General features: G+C 59.0%; 1 protein-coding gene across 4 annotated transcripts; it reads left to right on the top strand.

The window, feature by feature from the left end:
• On the top strand, positions 1-19,302 carry RARG (retinoic acid receptor gamma). Of its 4 annotated transcripts, none has more exons than XM_060024852.1 (8): positions 1-302; positions 15,404-15,552; positions 15,769-15,910; positions 16,580-16,740; positions 16,943-17,119; positions 17,511-17,715; positions 18,110-18,268; positions 19,099-19,302. In XM_060024852.1, exons 2-8 carry the CDS (start codon positions 15,436-15,438, stop codon positions 19,296-19,298), a joined length of 1,161 nt encoding a protein of 386 aa, XP_059880835.1. In that variant the 5' UTR covers positions 1-302; positions 15,404-15,435; the 3' UTR covers positions 19,299-19,302. The 4 variants fall into 4 exon arrangements, with proteins under 4 accessions (XP_059880835.1, XP_059880831.1, XP_059880833.1 ...); XM_060024848.1 differs by lacking the exon at positions 1-302 and adding an exon at positions 4,322-4,653; XM_060024850.1 differs by lacking the exon at positions 1-302 and adding an exon at positions 4,322-4,653 and having other exon boundaries at positions 19,067-19,302.
• The last annotated feature ends 798 nt before the right edge of the window (positions 19,303-20,100 follow it).

Here is a 20,100-nt window from a genome sequence, read left to right as displayed (position 1 = left end):
GGAGCCAGGCTGGGAGGGATGTGGGGGGGGTGGGGAGGGAGAAAAAGAAAGAAAATATTTTCCGTGTCCCCGCCTGCAGAGTCAGTGTGCGGTTTGGGAGAAAATGTGTCGGATATTTTGGGGCGGTCACGTGGGCGGGCGGGCTCCGAGAGGCCCCGGGACCGTCCCAGCCTAGAGTCTGTGCCCCCCCAGAGCCCCCCATCACCGAGAGCCCCTGCCACTGCGACGCTCTATCCCCGCGACCGCCCGACGCCGGGACCTCGGGGCTCGGCGGCCTCCCTTCCCCCTCCCTCCCCCTCCAGGTGAGTCAGGCGGGGAAGCAGGCTCGGCCGCCGCGGACGCCCGGGTCCTCCGGCGAGGTGGGCCGGGGGCGGGGGCGCCGGGAGCCACGCCGGCTCAGTTCCTCCCCGCGCTGGTCCGGCTATCCGCAGGGGTGGAGGGGGACTTCCTGCCCCGACTTGGGGGTCAGCCCTGATGTGGGAAGGGAATGGGGAAGATTTTAGACAGGCTGGGTTGGGCTGGGCTTTATCCACCCTTCACTGCGGTGAGTAGTCGGGGAGAGCTTTGAGGGAAGAGTCTTCAGCCAGGGGCCTTCTATCCTATGTTTGTGCCTGGAGTGTGAGGGCAGATAGGGTCCCCTCCTGCGGGGAAGGTCCACCATCCGCCTCCCCTGAGGCTTTCCCTGGGGAATCCGAGGGGAGGATTTCTGGTCCGCGCTGATCCTTCCCTAGTGGAATGCCACAGCTTGGACAACAGAAGGGCGCGGAAAAGGTCCAGAGGCAAGTGATTCTGGCCGTCTGGGTCCAGCAGTTTGGAGAGACAAATGGATGGGATAGGGGTCTGTGAAGTTGCCTTGAACCGCAGTGCAGGATTCCCTCTCATATCCGCAACCTTGGGTGTGAGTCCGGGCTCCCTCCAGCCAAGGTCGGGGGCTCCTCTGGAGTATTCTTGAGGGGAGCCCGAATGGTACAAAGGAAGAACAGGGACACTGGGGCAGGGACCTGGGAGTTCCAGTCCTGGAGCCTCACTGACGCTGCCTCACTGTCTCTAGCACTTACAGCCCAGTTCCCTCAACCTGACCCAGTTTGTAGGAGGGAATCTCTGCAGGTGGCCAGAGAGTAAGAGTATGCAGGGTTGGGCAGGGGGTGAGGTGGGGTGGTGGGCAAGGGAGCCCGAGGAGGGGCCCGTAGGGCAAGAACCTGAGATGACTGTGCCCCTTCAGGGCCCACATCCAGGGCAGCTACCGTCCGAGTCCTCAGGTCTGAGGCTCCTGCCCTTACCCCTTACCATCACTCCTCAGATGCTGACTGGGGGTTGAGGACCACAGGCAGTGTCCCATATCCTGGAGGCGAGAAAATAGAGGACAGGGAAGGGGGCAGGAGGCAGTGTGTGAAGGGTGCCTGGAGCTTGGGTATCCCAAATAGGGAAACACACACTCACACACACATGTACACACACGCCGTGGCTTAGAGCCTAATAGGCAGCACAGGGCACACACCCCCGTCCCGGCACACCCCCACCCCCTGGCTCAGAAAGCCACCCAACTGGCACCTCCAGTTCCCCCCTCTGCCCCACCCTACCCATGCCCTCTGATGCCCACACACATTCCACCGGCCTTGCCTGCCTGCCTCCTGGGTACTGCCCCTCCCTGGGGCCAGTGAGGTAGAGGGAAGGCACCTGGTAATGGGAGGTGGAGACTCAAGGGTCTGGACTCCCCCAAGGGTGGCACGAGGCCAGGGAAACCCAGCCCACTGTTGCCTCCCGGGGAGCAGGCTGGGGGCCCAGGCTAGAGCAGAGGATGCCCGGGTTCTCTGCCCAGGCTGGGGATGGGGTCATGGAAAAAGGTGGTCGTGTTTATACAGAGGGGAGGGGGGCAGCGGGTGGAGTGCAGCCGACAAGGGCAGCTTTGTTCCAGGCTCTGGAGCGGGCAGGACGGCAGAGAGACGCCCCCCCACCCCCACCGCCTCCATCCAGCAGCCCCCTTCATCCATGCCCTCCCCTCAACTCCACCTCAGCTCGAAGAGAAGCAACTTCTCAAGGGCCCCTTTCCCCTGGTCAGCCCCCCTCAGTCTGAGGTGGCACCTTGGGAGGAAAGAAGTACATTCTCCCTTCCTCAGGTCCCCCAAAGTACCAAGACCTCTGGGTCCCTAGTTTAGGATTTCCTTTTACGCTGTGTACCACTGTCTTCAATTCCTTGGTCCCTTCCTCTACCCAGGACTTAGGACCCTCCCCTTCCCTTCCTAGCCAAGGCAGAAAACCAAGGCTCAGAAGTGGGATGCGTCTCTGTCCCCTTCCTCTGTTCACTCAACTCTCAAGTTCCTTCTCTGAGGCAAAATAAGAGGAAGGCCAGGGAGAGCTTGGCTCCCTCACAGCTTCATTCCTCCGTAAGGACCAGGAGCCCGAGCATCCCTCTCTGGGACCCTCGAAGTCCTCCTGCCCCACCCCCAGGTCTCTGTTTCCCACCCGCAGGTGAGAAGCAAAGATAGTGAGTGCTGGAGCCCAGAGCCGGGTTCTCAGTCTAAGCCAGTCTGGGGAAGATGGGGTGGGGGGGACCTCTAGTAGCTTCTCATCCTTAGCATTGGAGGGGTTAATCCACCTGGAATGTGGCCCAGCCTGTTGAGCTATGGCCCAGGGGCCTCAGGGGCCCGGACGCCTGGCTCTACCTGGGCTTAACCTGGGACAAGGACTTCAGGGAATAGGGGAAGGTAAAGGAGGTGGATCCTGGGGGCTCATAGCTCAGACTTTTAGGGCTTGGGGAGACACTGGGCTGAAGAGTCAGGGTGCTGGGGAGCTGGGTGGTGGCTAGTGAGGGACTGAGTGAAGGGTGGTGGCTTGGGGTCTGAGTTCCTGTAACCTCCATCCAGTTTACCCTCAGGAGCTTGAAGGCCAAGGCAGATGAGAGATAGAAAAGGAAGGAAGAAAAAAAGCAGAGGTACAAAGACGGAGCGATATTGATCTTAGAAGCAAAGACTGATGGAAAGAGATGCAAAATACCCGTCACCTACTTCTGGGCCTGCCCACCCCAAGGACTCTGTGTTTCACTCTCTCTCGGCCCTTCTCTGTCCTTCTTCATCTAGTCCATTACGGTTCTGGCTGGTAGAGGAGGCCTCCAGGCTGGGGTGACTCTCCTTCCCCAGCCCCTAACTCCCTAGACAGGTGGGTAGTTCTGAGGCTCCTGGGAAAGCCTACCTTTCCCGTGTCAGAGCATCAGGAGAGGAACCACCTGCCTGGCCCTGGGATTCCCACTTCCTCTTTCCCTCCTTCCCCTCCCCCTCCCTTGGGCTTAGGTTAAAAACCTCTGAGGTCAGGTTACATTTGAGGGAGGGGAGGATGTAGGGAGGGCTTCCTATAAGCAGAGGGCTCAGGAAAGAGAGAGAAGAGATGGAGAAGCAAAGTAAACTAAGGACAGGGAGAGGAGCTTCTTAGCATCATACCTGGGACACAGCGGGGCTTCCATTAACCTCTGTGGATTTGAGGAGAGGTTAGGGAGGGACGGATAATTGGAGACAGAGACAGAATTGGGAGGGGAAACTGGGAGAGGGAGTATTGAGGAAGGTGGAAAGAAAGGAAATGCAAATTAAAAGAGAGGTATGCAGGAAGAGAAGGTACAAAGAGAAAGAACCGGAGACATTTCTATAGCATTTAGTATGTGCCCTATATGATTCTAGACACTTTACATATGGTAAATTATTTAAGCCTCCTAATAACCTTATGAAGTGAGGCTTATTATGATTCCCAATTGACAAAGGAGGGAACTGAGGCCCAGAGAGATTAAGTAACACTAATACATCCAAGGTCCTGCAGCTGGCAAGTGGTGGGGATCAATTCAGGTAGTCTGGCTCCAGAGTCTGTGTTCCAGAGAGGTGTAACATTTTTTAACAAAAATGTTAAAACAGATATGTTTGCTTTCTCCAGGATGGTAGAGAGTTTGAGTCTTGGCTCTACTCTTTACAGCCATGTGACCTTAAACTAGTCCCTAAACCTCAGTTTCCTCATCTGTGAAATGGGAATCGTAATTCCTACTTCACAGGGTTGATGTGAGGGTTAAATCCAGTGTCCAGCCCATGGTGGTGTGTAATGGTCACTTCTTAGCCTAGGAGTCCTCTCTGCCAGGAGTTTGAAGACCGTGATTCACCTTGGAAACTCAAGTTACCCTTCCAGGAGAGTTTCTCTGAGCCTGCATCAGCACCTGCCCTGCCTCCCCTACTGTGTGGCAGAGGGCAGCAAGGAGGGAAAAGACTCCAGCTGGGAGAGGGCCATGGGGCTTGGAACCTCAGAGCGATCATTCTCTCATTCCTCCTTTTCCTTTCTTTCTCCTTAGGAGCCTTGGAGACCCAGTGAGCAGGCCAAGCAGGGCGGGCACGGAGCCTCCCAGGCCAGGGCAGTGGGCATGGGCGGGGGCTGTGGCTGAAGAAGTCCCCCGCCCACTGCAGACCCCAGGGGATTCAGCCTCCCACACTGCAGCCGCCATGGCCACCAATAAGGAGCGACTCTTTACGCCTGGTGCCCTGGGGCCTGGCTCTGGCTACCCAGGGGCTGGCTTCCCCTTCGCCTTCCCAGGGGCACTCAGGGGGTCTCCACCTTTCGAGATGCTGAGTCCTAGCTTCCGGGGCTTGGGCCAGCCTGACCTCCCCAAGGAGATGGCCTCTCTGTGTGAGTCTCAGGGATCTTGGGGGATGAGGGCAAGTGGAAACAGGAGGGCATTTCGTGGGTGGATGATAGAGAAAATTGGTGTCCCGGTTAGGAAGACAGGCAGGGCTGGGGGTTTGATCTAATGGAGGAGGTGACAGGGGTAGCCTCGAGGGGGTTTGGATGTGGAGGCAATGGACGTGCTTGCAAATGAGAGTTCTCCTGTGCAACTAGAATGGGAAAGTAACACGCCTAAAATTTGGGGCTCTGCAGTTGCCTCCCGAATGACTCAACTAGCAGGGAGAACCCCTTTGTATGGGCAGCCAAGGGTGGGTCTGGTGAAGTCTGAGGCTGCTGCCTGCCTGCATTGCGGGGTGTGGGGAGCCAGGCTGTGAAGTGGAGGAGTCTGGGAGGCCAATACCCCAACTCTGTGATCAAGAGGTAAAATTGTTCTGAATTAGGGGGAGCCTGCAAAAAGAGGAATGGAGCCTAGTGCCAGGTGCCCAAAGATGTGTAGGGTCAGGAAACTTCCCTCTTGGTTCTGGGGAGGGTGGAAACAGCCGCAAAGAAGGTAGCTCTTGTACCATAAGTAATCCGGGGAGGTGCAGGGGGTGTTCCAGAAGCATCCTGTCCTCCAGCCATGTGGGTTGTGGACTCCTCCCCTCTCTCTAGGTCTGGCACGGTACCCACATGCTGTGCAGATCCCTACTTGTCCCTCAGGCCTGCCCTCTTTGGGTGAAGCCTTTGAGTGCTGACAGCAGCAAGCCTTAGGCCTCCCTTCATCCCTCTGGATCCCCTCTCCTTCCACTTGGTAGCTGTTCCTCCTCGCTAGGCCATTACAGGCGTGGGTGCCCATGAGCTGGAAGGCTGGGATGCTGGCCTCAGTGTGGGAGCTGGTACAGAGAAGCCTCCACCTGGATAGAAGGGGAGGTGATAGAGAGAGGGGCAGTTCCAGAGAGAGAGAAAGGGAGAGGGAAAAGAAAAGACCAAAAGATAAAGACATCCTTTATAGCTCCATAAGCTGAGAGAGAGAGAGGGAGAGGTGGAGAGAAGGGGCCTGCCTTTAGGAGCACTCAGAGGGGGTGGGTGTGTGTGTGTGTGTGTGTGTGTGTGTGTGTGTGTGCGCGTGCAGCTCTGCTGGAAAGAGCTTGCTCATCTAGAGAAGGTGTGTGTGTGTGTGAGAGGCCATATGCAGTTGTGTGTGCACAGCATGGCCCTGAGACACTGCTCACATACAGAATTCCAGGGTTGCAACAAAGAGTCAGTGTGAAGAGTGAGGCAGTATTTCATAGGGCTGCTGACGGTGTGTCTGGGGTTTGGTGAGGCCGGCCGGTGGCCTGTCTGTAGTCCAACAGGGGTTATTTGGGTGGCACGCAGGTGAACGAGAGAGCACAAAGCCCCCCTTTCTGGAAACCTCAGCTGGGCTTCCCCTACCTCATTTGCACCCCAAGAATCTGTCCCAGGGTCTGCGGGATGGGAGGGAACCACTCTCCCCACATGAATGTACTTCTTGCAGAGGGCAGTACAACTCAATATCTTGGGACTTGATTTTCCAGAGTTCCTGAGGCAGCTAAGGGAGCGTGAGTGAGGAGGCAGAGTAGAGAGAGTGGTGGCGGGGAGAATGCCGAGAGCCGGCAGCCAGTCCCCAGTGAAGTTCTCCATGTGCCCCTGTGCCCTGGACACACTGAGACCAAGGTCAGGGTTCAAAGTGAGGTCAAGGTACGGGAAGCGGTCAGACTAGGCTGCATCCCCAAAGGTCGCCCTGCAGGAGGAGGGGCTGAAAGAAGAAATCCCAGGGAGGAGCCAGAACCAGGGCAGGTAGCTGGGGAGGGTGCGGCTGGCAGCAGGGGGACAGGCCTGGGCAGAGAGGGGGCAGTGGAGTGCGGAGGAGGGGAAGGCCTGGGTCCAGACAGCTTGCATGGGAGTGGGGCACGCAGCACCTAGTGGTGAATGAGAGGGACCAGTGGGGAGAGGAGGGGATCCTGGAGTCTGGGAGGCCTCCCGCAGTGGGACAGTGGCTGAAGGGGGAAAGCGTATTCTCTCACTTCTCTGCCCTGCTGTCCCTTTTTGGCTGGGACATCTAATGGAGGGGGATTGGAGGCCTAAGTCTGATGCCAAAGCCACACTCACCTGGAGTCTGGGTCTCTCTCTTCAGCCTCTCTCCCCTGATCTGTGGGAGGGAGTGGGGGTGGTCCCTGAAGGAGTCTGGAACTTCTCCCTGGGGCTGGCTCCTGAATCCTACTGCTGGGTCCCTAGCACCTTGGAGACATCCATGTTGAGAAGGGCAGCCTTGCTCCATCTGTTGGGGTGCTCTAGGGGCCTGAGTGGTTAAGGCAGGCGTCTCAGAACCTCATGGTGGAGGAGGGTAGCGGGAAGGGGAGCACCTGCGGCCGCCGGGGCAGCAGAGGCCTGTGTGCGTGGGAAAGCGGAGGGGTGTGTGTGTGTCTCTGTGTGTGTGTACACACACGCACACAGGTTTGGGTGTGCTTGCTCACACACATGCATAAAACCCTGCTATCTGTGTCCTCGTGTATCTCCATGTTTATGAACACTGGTGAGTTGTATGTTTGTTTTATCGAGACTGCAGGGAACAGAGTGTGATGGGAGGGAAGGGAAGCCTTGCCCTCCTCCCCATCTTGAGGAGATAGCTGGTGTCCTGAGGACCTAGCTCTGCTTGTCCTCTGAACTTGGTGACAGTGTCTCTGGGCAAAGGAGCCCAGGCTGCACCATACTAAGTCACATGGAGAAACTGAGAGCAGGCTGGCACAGGAAGAAAAAGAGTTCTACTTAAAAGAAACTGAAAAAGAGAGACTCAGAGACCTAAACGAGATGAGAGGGAAATAACACAGGCTGAAAGGCGCAGACACAGAGAGAACCCAGACTCCAGGAGAGGCAAAGGGCCTTGTTAAGCAGGCGGTACCGGTGGTGAGCAGGCGGCAGCGAGGCCTCCTCCAGGAAAAAACCCAGCCGACTGCCTCCTTCCCCTCCCCTCCCTGGTCTCTCCTGCTCAGGCTCGGGCTCCAGCTCCAGGCCGACACAAACGGGGCTTTGATTGCAACAGGAAACCTCTCTGGCGGGGGGAGCTGGGCAAGCCGCCGCCGCTGGGGCCCAGGCTGCACCCCCCTCTCCTGGCCCCCTCCCCGGTCCCAGCCCCCATCCTGCCCAGCACTCCTGCTTTGGGGCCCGTCCCTCATTCACACCTCCCTATTCCTTCACTCCACTGCTGCCCCCTCCTCCAGAGACCCCTCCTATTGTCCTTCAGGTGGGACTCCTAAGTTAGGACTTACCCTTGGGGTGGGGCCTCCTTTGCTGTGAAATGCCCCAACTTCAGTTTTTTGAGGGAAGGTTCTGGAAGAAAAGGAGAATTTAGCTTGAGGAATTCAGAGCCAGTTATCCTCAAGCCCCTTCCAGAAGGTGGCAGGAGGGGAGGAAAGGAGGGATGAAGGGGTTAGCTGTTCCTCCCCGCACAGCCTCTTGTTGGCCAAATTCATCCTTGCCAGGGTGGTAGAGGCTCTGAGGGGTGACCACACCAGATTCAGTGCGAAGGGCTTCATTAGTGGGGGAGGGGTACATTTCTCCTTGCCTCTGGGGCCATGACTTTGTGGGGCTCTAGCTGGGAGGGGTGCGCCTTGGTGGTGGGGATCACAGGGAAGGGGGTGAGTCAGGCAGCAGCCCCCCCTCATACTCCCACCAGGCTGGTGGAGAACATCTGGTTCCCATGAAATGCTAGAAGGCTAATGGGTCTAATTGCTGCAATAAGGGCTGGGGGGACTTTGGGGAAAAGAGGGGGCACTAGATTCCTCCATCCTCTTACCTTCTCCTCAAGGCTAAGACTGTCTAGAATGGGGGGTCGGGGTTGGAGGTTAGGGTGGGCCTGACACCCCAATGCCTGGTCCCTTCTAAGGCCCCCTCTCCCTGCAATGCCTGGGAAGCACACACAGATGGGGTGATGAGGAGTGGGGTGCATCTGGTGGAGAGAAAAGGGGGCTATTGAGAACTCATGACTTCCTGGAGCCCTCCCCCCACTCCTCCTGTGCCCCACTCCCAACCCCCCTCCCTGTGGCCTGGCCACTTCTGGTTCTAATTACCAACCAGGCAGGCCTGACTTAATTGGGACCTTTCAGATTTCGGAGGGGGAAGGGTGGGGGGGACTGACAGCCTACAGTTGACTAATCAGGGCTGTCTTCTCCCCTTGTTTTGGGGGTACTCCCCACTTTGCACTTAATTGACTTTTTTTTGCCACTGGCCATGTTCTGATTCAGAAGTCTGTCACCCCTTTTTTCTTTTTGTGGGGGATGGCTGGAGTCAGAAATGGGGTATTTGGGGTTGGGGGCAAGAACTGGGAGCTCAGGCTGGACTGGAAAGAGCAATGCATTCCCTCTTCATCCCTGCTACGAGTCCCCCGAGTCGGCCCTGCCACCCCGCGGCCCCCCATCCGCCAACCAGGCCCTCCTTCCCAGCCCTGCCCCTTTCAGTCCCCGGCAGCCACCCCGGCCCCTCCTCCGCGCCTGCCTTCCCTTCCCTCGCCTACTCTGGCACCCCTTCCTGCTCTTTATTCTTCCAAACTGGCGCCCCACTCCTGCGGCACCCCAGTGCGCCCCCCACCCGGTACAACAGATTCTTAGAAAAGCGCGCCCCGCCCTGGCCCAGCCACCGCCGCCGGGAGGGGGAAGGGGCCGGGCCGGGCGCCTCTCCCGCTCCCCCGGCACTCCCCTTGTGAGCGGCGCTGACAGAGCCGGCTGGGCCGGCCCGCCGGGCGGCCGGGCGGCCGGGCGGCGGGCGGGGCGCGGGGAAGGGGGCGGTTTCCGGGAGTCGCCGCCGCTGGCGCTGTCCCGGGGCCAGGGTCCCCGACTCGGCCCGGCTCGGCGAGGGCAAACTCTTGACGTGGCCCAACTCCCGCCCCCCCCACCCCCTTCTCCGCCGGTCGAGGGCACTCAGTGCCCGGAAGGGGCCCGCGAGGGAGGAGTGGGGCGGCCCTCGGAGATCCGAAGGGCACTAAGTGTGGCGCTGAAGGGGAGAAGGGGCAGTTTGCCACTGGTGGGGGTATTTAATGACTCTGAGAACGGTTACCGACCAGACGCGCAGTTATTGCCGAAGAGGCACTTGGCACTTGGGGGCGACTGGCACGGTAGCGACTCTGGGGGAGGGGAGCTGGCACTCAGGAAGGCAGTGTCGTCCGAGGCGCAGCTGGCACGGCGGGAGCAGTTTGGGGTGGGAGTCTTGTGCTGAAGTCAGGTTCGAGGAAGGGGCATTGGATGAGCTCCGGGAGTGTCAGCCGCAGGATGGGGTTTGGGGGACTCGGAGGGAGGCGGCCCGGGCCGCGGCGGAGGGAGCACTCCTCGGCCTAAGAAGGGTAGACTCCGGCTGCGCAGGAGGGGCGGGGGGGGGGGCTCCGCGGCGGCGCGGGCTACGGCCTGGGCGGGGTGGGGCGGGGCCGGGTCAGGAGGAGGTGAGCGCGCCCGGCCACCCGCCCCGAGGGGGGTTCCCGGAGAGTTCACGGCGGGAGCGCGCTCCGGCCCTCCGACCGGGAGTGGGAGGACGGGAAGGAAGGAGCAGGCCGCGCGCGCCGAGCCGCAGGAATGTAATGTTCGGCCCTGCAGCGCGCGCGCGGAGGGAGAGGGAGGAGCCAGGCCTGGGAATGAGCGGGTGGAGGTAGTGCAGGTCCCTGGGCTCTGGAGAAGTGCCGCGCGCAGGGAACTTACATGTTTCCTCTCCCCAGTCCTCCTTGACAACCCTGCCTGTACTGACTTGTGTAAAAAAAGGAGCGCTGGGGGGAGGGGAAACTCGAAAGGAAATGCGTGTGCTCGGTTTCTCCACTCTTTCCCCCATCCCCGACCTTGGCACGCGCCTAAGTGCAAAAGCTTGCAAAGCCTCCGAGCAGTGGAGAGAGAATCCTTGCAAACGTTCTCCCGAGCCAGGTGTGTTTGCAAAAACGTGTGTACACCTCTAATTTTATGCGCGTGCAGACATGCATGTGCACTATTGCCTATTTGCAGATGCGTGGTGCCTGCCAAGATAAATGCATGCTCGGATGTGTGTCTAAGCAAGCAAGCGCGCCACGGTGCGAGTGCGTGTCTTCCACTCCCAGCTCTGCTCATCTTGGTGCCCGGCCCCCTTAGCGCTCCAAGCCCCACCCCCCACCCCGCCGGGCTTCGCTTTTACAAAACGTCTCCCCAGTGCTAGCCGCCGAGGCGCCCAGAGTGAGGCGGACAGCGGCTGGAGCGGCAGCCCCGGCTCTGCGCCCCGCCCAGTCCCTTTCCCCTGCTGGGGATCCCCTTCTTCCCCGCCCACCCCTTACCCCCTATGCAGCCCGGCGCCCTATGCTAGCCCTCCCCCTCCCCCCCTCCAGGAGCGGGGCGCCGCCGGGGGAGGAGGGGGAATCGGCTGCGGGTCCTCGGTGTTTCTAGCACCCAGCTTCCCTCCAAGCCGGGTCGCGATGTACGACTGCATGGAAACGTTTGCCCCGGGTCCGCGACGGCTGTACGGGGCAGCCGGACCCGGGGCCGGCTTGCTGCGCAGAGCCACCGGCAGCTCCTGTTTCGCCGGACTCGAGTCTTTTGCCTGGCCGCAACCCGCCAGTCTGCAATGTAGGTACCCGAGCCCTACATTGGGGGTGGGGTGCGGGGTGCGGGACAGGCAGCGGCTCTCTCGTTCCGTGTGTAAAAGGTGGACTTGGGTTGCAAGCGGAGATTCTGACCCTTTCCATGTGAGGGCCGGGTGTGTAGGAAAGAGGTACTGGCCCTTTAAACGTGGGGGCCTCAGCGACTCCTTTGGGTGTGTGCAGTAGTGTTTGGAGTGTGTGTGTGTTTTTTATGGTGGGTGTATAGCTAGGACCTGTGGTTGGTGACCCTCCAGAGTTCCCGGGGATAGGGAGAGGCCGAGGTGCGTTGGTAGTTTGTGCCGGCAGGTCCGTGGCCCGGGAGGGTTATGGCACCCAGGACCGTGAGTGGAGTTCGTAAAGTCCATGTGGGAAGTCGCGAGTGTAAAAATATTATTTGCAGAGCGTGTGCATCCCTGGAGTGTGCAACGCCTCGCTTAGGCGGTGCGGGTGTGGGCGTAAGGGTCTCTCCAAGCAGCGTCGCCCTCCGCCAGCGTTGGCAGGTCCGCATGGCCCCGTGTGGGGATGTTTGTGACTTGAGGCCGGGAGGGCGTGTGCCCTGCGTGGCTGCGGGGGCGGTTTTGGAAAGTGCTGTGTTCGAGCGTGCACCCTCTGTGTGTGCTGCGTGCGGGGTGTAAGGGGTTGTGCACGCAAGCGGGGCCAGGCTGGGTTCTGGCGTCCCCCTCCCCCATTGAGAAAAGAAATTTTAGGAAATGTGTATAGGGTTGTGTGCACTTTTTCCTATGGCTCGAGCCCACAACTTCAGTAGGAAACGAAAAGTTTCAATAAAAGTTGGGCTTACGGTGAGGAGTGGCCTGGAGGTGGCAGCGGCGGGGGGAGCGGGACTCCTGGGTCCCCAAATATCCACCTTCCCTTTTCTGTGAAATGGGAGATGCCAGGCCTGGGGCCCTGGAACCCCTTTCCAGAGCGGTAATAAAAAGCCGGGGATTGAGAGGCAGTAAAAATGAAGTCCAGATGAGAGGCGGCTTTGAAGCCCGGGCTGAAGTGCCTGGCGGGGGTGGGGGGGGGGTGGGGAGGGGAGCCTGGAACACCCCCGAATTTCCCCGGGCCTGGGACGGCGCTCGGAGCCCGGGGACGCGGGGCTGGGGGGCACGCTGGGAAGGGGCGGGCGGCGGGCGCCCTGGGAGTGCGCGCGCGGGGTCACTGAGCCCCCGCCAACGCGCCTCGCTCCTTGGCACTCGGCAGCGCTGTTTACGAGATCAGCTTTTTTTTTTTTTTTTGGTCTTTTGGTTGCAGGGCAGAGCTGCTCAGATTTAACAACTGGGAGACTGGAAGAGGGAGGTGGCAAACAGTACCGTGAGGTGGGGTGGGGCAAGAATGAGAAGCGTAGCATTTAAAGGGCGGGGAAAGTGTGAACTATTGCCTTGCACCAAATCCTTGTGAATTCTTAACCTTCTCTCATGGCCCAATAGAATGGGGACGTGGGGTATGTTGGGAGGGGTGCTGAGATGGAGAGAATCTCCCAGGAAGGGTTTTTGCGGGGGCTGGGCAGGAACCCCATCTTTTTCAGGCCCAGGGAAGCCTGTGGGACTTGGCTGGCAGTATGTTTTTGCATTTCAGTTTGGACCAACAATTTTGGCCTCTAGGGTCTTGGTGGGCCTCGGGCCTGCTCCACACACTTTCAGAGAGAAAGTAGTTTAGACCTGTGTGTCTAATCCAGGGAAGGAAAGAGGTCCTTTGGTGTGTTTGTATCTGGCAGCGTCGGTGTCCTGGTGCTGCGTTGGCAGGCCGTGGGTGTTTGGGGGCAGAGCTTCTCGCTTGCAACGGTGAAACGAGCGCTGGGTGTTGTGTGTCCTCCTTGTGACTTGTGCATCCAGCTCCACGGTGTGGCTGGAGTGAGTGTGCCTCTGTGCCCGCCTGCCTGGGTGTTCTTTTGTGCCAGGGTCCCGCTGGGGTATAGGAGCCCATTGGTAAAGTGCCTGCTTTTGTGCCCAGTGTGTTGTTGACGTGTGAGAGTGTCTCCAAGGAGGTGTGTGTCAGATTGTGAGTCCAGGCTTCTCGGCCCTGGGCCTCGCAGCTGGGAGTGTTTACAGCCGGTTATAAAGAGTTTGTTTGAAGCTCCGCACAGCCTGGCCAGGAATTTCCTCAATTTCAGCAATTTGGGCTTTAAAAGGAGAAAACCCCAGAGCCACCCCCCTCCTCCCCTGCAGGGGCCCCTGCTTAGCCAGGAGCAGCATCCCCCCGGTGCTGGGGTCTCTGCCCAGGGCTGAGAAGGGAATCTCAGTGGAGTGACAACGATTAGCCTTCCTGTGCCCTTTGCTCCCAGACTGACCAGAGCTACTGGGCTGCGCTTTAGGGTTCAGGGACGGGAGTGTGCCAGAGGGGTTCCGAGAAGGGGTGACAGTACCACGCATATGAGAAAAGCTGCCCCTGGGCCTGTCTCCCTGCCACCCCCAGTCTCATAATAATTGGCTGGCAGTGGCCCATGCCAGTCTGACCACACCCAGGCCCTTTTGCAAGAGAGGAAATGAGGCAGCGCTCTGCGGGCAGGGAGGGCGTCAGCGCCGAGTGAGCACCACCCCACGCACTGGCCTGTGGGCAGCACATGTGCCCTCAGAGGACACCGGGACCATCCTGAAAGGCATTCCAGCCCACCCCCCATCTCTCAGCACCAACCGCCTCCCCCGGGCCCGACCCCGGATTTCCCACCAAGTCCTGAATAGACTCCAGGCACCCTCCTTTCCTCCCCTCCTCTCTCCTTTTTCATTGGGGAATCTCACTCCAGCTGGATTCTTATGCTAATTGAGTGTCTGTGTGTGCCGGGGGGTGGGGAGGGCTTTCCTCCTGTGGGGAGGGTGGAGCTAGCCTGGAACCCCTGCGTCCGGGCCTTCCTTCTGTCCTTCGGGTGGCCTGGGTGGACTTCTGACCAGGTGGGCTACAGCAGGTTAGAAGGAAGAAGGTGTTCATGAGGTGGGTGCAAGCAAGGGACGCTCCTTAGGGAGGGTCTTAGGGTTTTCTTGCATTAACTTAGGCCCTCCAGGTTTGGGCAACTGGTCGTACAGGTTGAATAATTTATAGATTTTTTTCAAGCTTCTGAAGATCAGCCACACACCCAGAAGAGGTTTACTCAGCAGCCTCCCAAACAGAGGGCGTCCCCCCCCCCACCCCCCCGCACTGTGTGTGGCATGGGCGGAGATCTCTTTTGAGCTGTGTTTGGGTATTTGCAGGGGAAGTTTAGGAGTGAAGACACGGCTCAGAGAGGGTCCAGAGATGGCTCCCCTCCCCCATCAGCCCTGTTTACCCACTGTCGCCTGACTTCTCTGCTTTGCTACACCCCCAGCAGCTTCTAGACCTGAGAATCTGAGCAAATACCTGTCTCCCTTTCCCAACTTCTCTAACTCCTGGCCAGGTCACGTAGATCTAGTTAGAAGACCTGAGAGCCTTGGCTCCACCATAACTGGCAGTGTGGCACTGGGCTGGTCGCTTCTCTCTGTTGGCCTCAGTTTCTTTGGGTGTAAAATAAGGCTGTTGCATGTGCCCTAACCTACCTTCCCAATACCTGTGTCCCATTTCCTCCACTGTCTCCGTGGTTTCTGGGGAAAAGGACACTGGCGATTGTTTGGGGGGTGATATGAGGGGGAGAAGCTCAAGGATTGTCTACCCTGTACTGCTTGAGAGAAAACGAGGTTCTGTTCTGCCTCCTGAACCTCCTGGCCATTTAGCCAGGTGCTAGCCACAGGTGGTCTGGAATTGGCCTCCTCACACCCAGATCTATGGCCTCGTGAGGAGGAGAAGGGTAGGAGGGAGACTACCCGGCAGGGACCCGATGTGAGAGGGAGTGACTAGAGAGTTAAGAGCCACGGGCCGTAACACACCTACTTTGTGGCTGGGGAAACTGAGGCCCAGAGAATTTAACTTCTGGGATGGCCTCGACCTAGAATTTGGAGAATTGAGCAGTGTCCCGTAGGGCATTATTGTAGGGGGAGATGGCCAGACCGGGAGGTCGTAGTGGTTGTTTAGGGGTTTCTGGACGTGTTTACTATGGGGCTGTAGATGGGTTGTTGGGACTTTAAATCACTGTGGTGGCGATGGTGTTGTCACCGCTGAGCCAGAGGAAGAAGTGGGAATGGGGGGGGGCAGTGTGTATCTGATGAGGATGCCTAGAGATCTGAGGGGTCCTTCTTCCCTGACCCTCACATCACTGCTTCCCCACAGCGGTGGAGACGCAGAGCACTAGCTCAGAGGAGATGGTGCCCAGCTCGCCCTCACCCCCTCCACCTCCCCGGGTCTACAAGCCGTGCTTCGTGTGCAATGACAAGTCCTCTGGCTACCACTACGGGGTCAGCTCTTGTGAAGGCTGCAAGGTGTGTACGTGCTGGAGGCGGGAGCACTGGGCACCCAGTTACCTGCGTGAGATCAGAGACTCACTGGGTGTGGGTGGGTATCCCTCTGAGGTGGGAGGGACTGGCTGCTTTGCACAGAGGTGGTTAATAGATTGGCTCAGGCCTGCAAGGCCTGTGAGAGGCTGGTACTCCCAACATCCTGCTTCACTGACCCTCCTCCCTTACCCCGAACTCCAGGGCTTCTTCCGCCGCAGCATCCAGAAGAACATGGTGTACACATGTCACCGCGACAAAAACTGTATCATCAACAAGGTGACCCGGAATCGTTGCCAGTACTGCCGGCTACAGAAGTGCTTTGAAGTCGGCATGTCCAAGGAAGGTAGGCCCTCAGGCCTGCCTGGGCAGGGGTGCTCCTGTCCTAGCCTGTGGTTGCCACCCTCTTCCCACTGGCCACCCCCACTTTCCTGACCTCTGCAAGTCCAGCCTCCAGCCGCCCTGGAGTGCTGTGCCTCCTCCCTGGCCAGTCCTATTTGATTAGCTCCATTCACCCAGGAGACCCCACCCCTTCCCATTCTCCCTTCTCAGAGCTTAACCCTTCCTCTGAATGAGTGAATGGGGGTTACCGGTGCACATGCCCTGTTTCATGGGGAAGTTAGGGGGGCTTGCCAGTCCCCTCCCCTGCTCCCAGGACTGAGCCTGAGGTGGATCTGGGGTGCCCCCCCTCCCCTGCACCATTGTGCTGCCAAGGCTATAAGTGGATATCCTGCTGCCTGCATATCCTGCCCCCCCTCCCCAGCTCCTGCAGGGTGACAGGAAGGGCAGGATGGAGCCGAAGGGCCTGGGGAGGGAGCAGGGCCTGCAGGCCCTGGGTGGGGCTGGGGAGAGCCAGCCTGGGGATGGGAGCTAGTGCAGGAGACCGGGAAACTGAGGCCCCGCCCAGGGTCCCAGGGAAGGGATGCTCCGGAGCACATTAAGTTAGGGTAAGAGGGGATACCCAGAGCGAGGTTCTGAGGGTCTTGATCCTCTCCTTGCACCTCCACCCCCCCAGCTGTGCGGAATGATCGGAACAAGAAGAAGAAAGAGGTGAAGGAGGAAGGGTCACTTGACAGCTATGAGCTGAGCCCCCAGTTAGAAGAGCTCATCACCAAGGTCAGCAAAGCCCATCAGGAGACCTTCCCCTCGCTCTGCCAGCTGGGCAAATACACCACGGTGAGGAGTGGGCAGGGCCCCAGTGAGGGCAGGGGAACATTTGACTTTGGAGAACGGGTAGGGGTTGTGTTGGAGGCCATGGTCCGGTGCTGACAAACAAGGAGGGCATCCGAATGCAGAAGGGAGAGCCTGGGGTATTGGCAGAAAGAAGACAGCGCCCAGGATAGGCCTTCGTTTGTGTTCTAACCGGACCTTCCTGCAGAACTCCAGTGCAGACCACCGGGTGCAGCTGGATCTGGGGCTGTGGGATAAGTTCAGCGAGCTAGCCACCAAGTGCATCATCAAGATTGTGGAGTTTGCCAAACGGCTGCCCGGCTTTACGGGGCTCAGCATTGCTGACCAGATCACTCTGCTCAAGGCTGCCTGCCTGGACATCCTAGTAAGTTGAGACCCGTGGCCTGTCTTCTGCCACAGCCTGACCCTCATATGAGACCAAGGAGCTGGTCCACACAGAGATTTCATTATCTCTCTTCCCCCCTCCAATCTGGGACTCCCCAGATCTCCTCGAAACCCAAGCTCTTTTTGTCTTAATCTCTGCCCCTGAGATCTGACCCTAGACTTCTGGGTGCCCTGCCTCCTTCTGACTTCTCTTCCCTCCCCCAACTTCAAACCCTCCATCTCTCTGCCTCGCTCCCCCTGCCAGCTTCAGGTGGCCCTCCTTCAGGACCCAACCTCCTCACTTTCCACCTGCACCTCATTCCCTCTTTTCCCCGTCCCCATAGCGCTCCTTCCCAGAGACAGCACTAACCCTGCCCCCTGCCTACCTCCAGATGCTGCGGATCTGCACAAGGTACACCCCCGAGCAGGACACCATGACCTTCTCTGACGGGCTGACCCTGAACCGGACCCAGATGCACAATGCTGGCTTCGGGCCCCTCACAGACCTCGTCTTTGCCTTTGCTGGGCAGCTCCTGCCACTGGAGATGGATGATACAGAGACAGGGCTGCTCAGTGCCATCTGCCTCATCTGCGGAGGTGCGGGGGCGCCCCCTGGCGTTTGCTCGGACTGCTTTCCCACCACACCCTACACCCGATTGATCTCCCACCTGGCGGGAGACCTTGGTCCCATCCACAGACTCCTCAGCTCCAGTACAGACTCCCCGGCTGCCTGCAACAAAGGACAAGAAGAGGGGAAGAGCCAGGGGGAGCTGAGGAGACCCCCGATACCAGTGCTGACATAGAGGTCTGGGCAGGAGTGATTTACCAGAGAAAACCTCTTGCCAGAGGCAGGGAAGGGATTGGAACAGGGGAGATGTCCTGGGTGGGGCTCATGGTCAAAGTTTGGGGCCTGGAGGGCCATAGGGCAGGGCCACTTGTCACTGTCTTCCCCATCTCTTCCTCTCTCACTCCCCTGTGCTTGTCCCCCCAGACCGCATGGACCTGGAGGAGCCTGAGAAAGTGGACAAGCTTCAGGAGCCGCTGCTGGAAGCCCTGAGGCTCTATGCCCGGCGGCGACGGCCCAGCCAGCCCTACATGTTCCCGAGGATGCTCATGAAGATCACTGACCTCCGGGGCATCAGCACCAAGGGTTAGTCGGGAGCGAGCCTCCCCTCTCTCTTCCCGGAGCTGCTGGTCTCCTGGGTCAGGCAGAGACAAGAACAGAGTGGGTGAGAACCAGGCAGCCTACACGAGCATCCTAGCTCAGCCGCATCCTAGCTCAGCCACTTGCTAGTGGGGACACTTGGGCAAGTGCTTTTCTTTTATTGTTTTTCTGCTTGTAAACTGGGCTAGACTTACAGCTACCTCCTAAGTTCTGTGAGGATGAAACGAGTTAACACACAATGGGCTTAGAACTGCACTGAGTTACAAATTCAGTTCCTCCATTGCAGTAGGCACATTTCCAGTGCTCAGTAACACTGTGCAGCCAGGTACTCCTGCGCTGGACAGAGGAGGTATTTCCTTCATCACAGAAAGTTCTATTGGACAACACTGGTTTAGGAGGATGCCTGGAAGATAGTGTTTGATAAATATTAGTTCTAATTATAAATGTTATTAAGAACAGACCTAAAAAAAAAAAAAAAAAAGAACAGCCCTAGGAACAACTGGCAAGCTATGGACAATGGGGGCGGGGGTCCAGGGTCCAGGGAGTGGGGCTGGAATTGGGCACCACGTGATTTTTGAGGAGACAGCCTGAAAGGATGGGACAGATGGGCAACAGGCTTGGCAGAGAAGACAGGCAGAGGCTCCAGGCAGAGGAGCAGTCCCCGGGAACCCTAGAATAGGGAGAGGGTGACAGAGGTGGCAGGCCGGTGCTGGGAGCCCCCAGAGGGGAGCTAGAGGGCAGTCCAGCAAGGTTAAGGTGTCAGCCTTAGGGGCTGTACCTCAGCCCCCCCGAACCTCCTTGTCCCTCCATTGCAGGAGCAGAAAGGGCCATTACCCTGAAGATGGAGATTCCGGGCCCGATGCCTCCCCTGATCCGAGAAATGCTGGAGAACCCCGAAATGTTTGAGGACGACTCCTCGCAGCCTGGCCCCCACCCCAAGGCCTCCAGCAAGGATGAGGTTCCTGGGGGCCAGGGCAGAGGGGGCCGCAGCCCCCACCCTGACCAGGGCCCCTGACTTCCCCTGTCTCAGGGGTTGGGGGCTCCAGGCAGCAGACTGACCATCTCCCAGACACCGCCAGTGACTGAGGGAGGACCTGCTCTGCCCTCTCCCCACCCCTTCCACTGAGCTCCTTGTTTTTGCCAAAGTTTCCAGGGGTGCCTCCGTGTTCATCCCCTTCCTGCTCTAACCGGCTCCCTCTCCAGTCTTGGGAGCCTGCCCTGTTCCCTCCAGGAGAGAGGGCAGAGGGGTGAGCCTGAGTTTGGACTCTAAAATCTCAGCACTGCCCCTCAGACACCAGGGTCCCAGGCTCCCCAGGGCAGGAGGAAGACCCTGCCATTCCACAGCCCCTTCCTCTGCCGGGTGCTTAGGCCTCTGGGAGCAAATAGGAACACTAGAGACCAAAGGTGGGGGGGCGTAGGGGGAGGGCTGAGCCCACCCTCTTGCCCCAGTCCTTGGTGCCTAACGCTGCATAAGGCACCTGCTGGGTGCACGCTGCCCGCTGTGCCCCCGTCCTCGTGCCAGGTCGGGCCCTGCATTTCTGTGGGGGGCCAGAGGGTGAAAGGGACAGAGGCAGGTCCATTCTGCACCTCTTTGCTTGGGCCCAGAGTTTACCTTATGCCCTCAGTTACAAGCCCCTCCCCCAGTCCTGTCATGTGCCTTGGGCTCCCCCTGCCCCCCATCTCAGCCATGGGGCAGGAACCCTCCTACACTACAGAGGGGCCAGGGGATCCCTCTCCCCCTGGTGCCTTCCCCCCGTGACCCCCAGAGCAGCTTGGCCCAGGGAGAGGGGGGGTGGGCACTGCTTAGCTGATCCCAC

Source organism: Delphinus delphis, chromosome 11 (assembly GCF_949987515.2).
Source record: "Delphinus delphis chromosome 11, mDelDel1.2, whole genome shotgun sequence".
Classification (NCBI taxonomy): Eukaryota; Metazoa; Chordata; class Mammalia; order Artiodactyla; family Delphinidae; genus Delphinus; species Delphinus delphis.
Note: the sequence above shows the minus strand (reverse complement) of the source record. Positions and strands in the feature narration are given on the sequence as shown.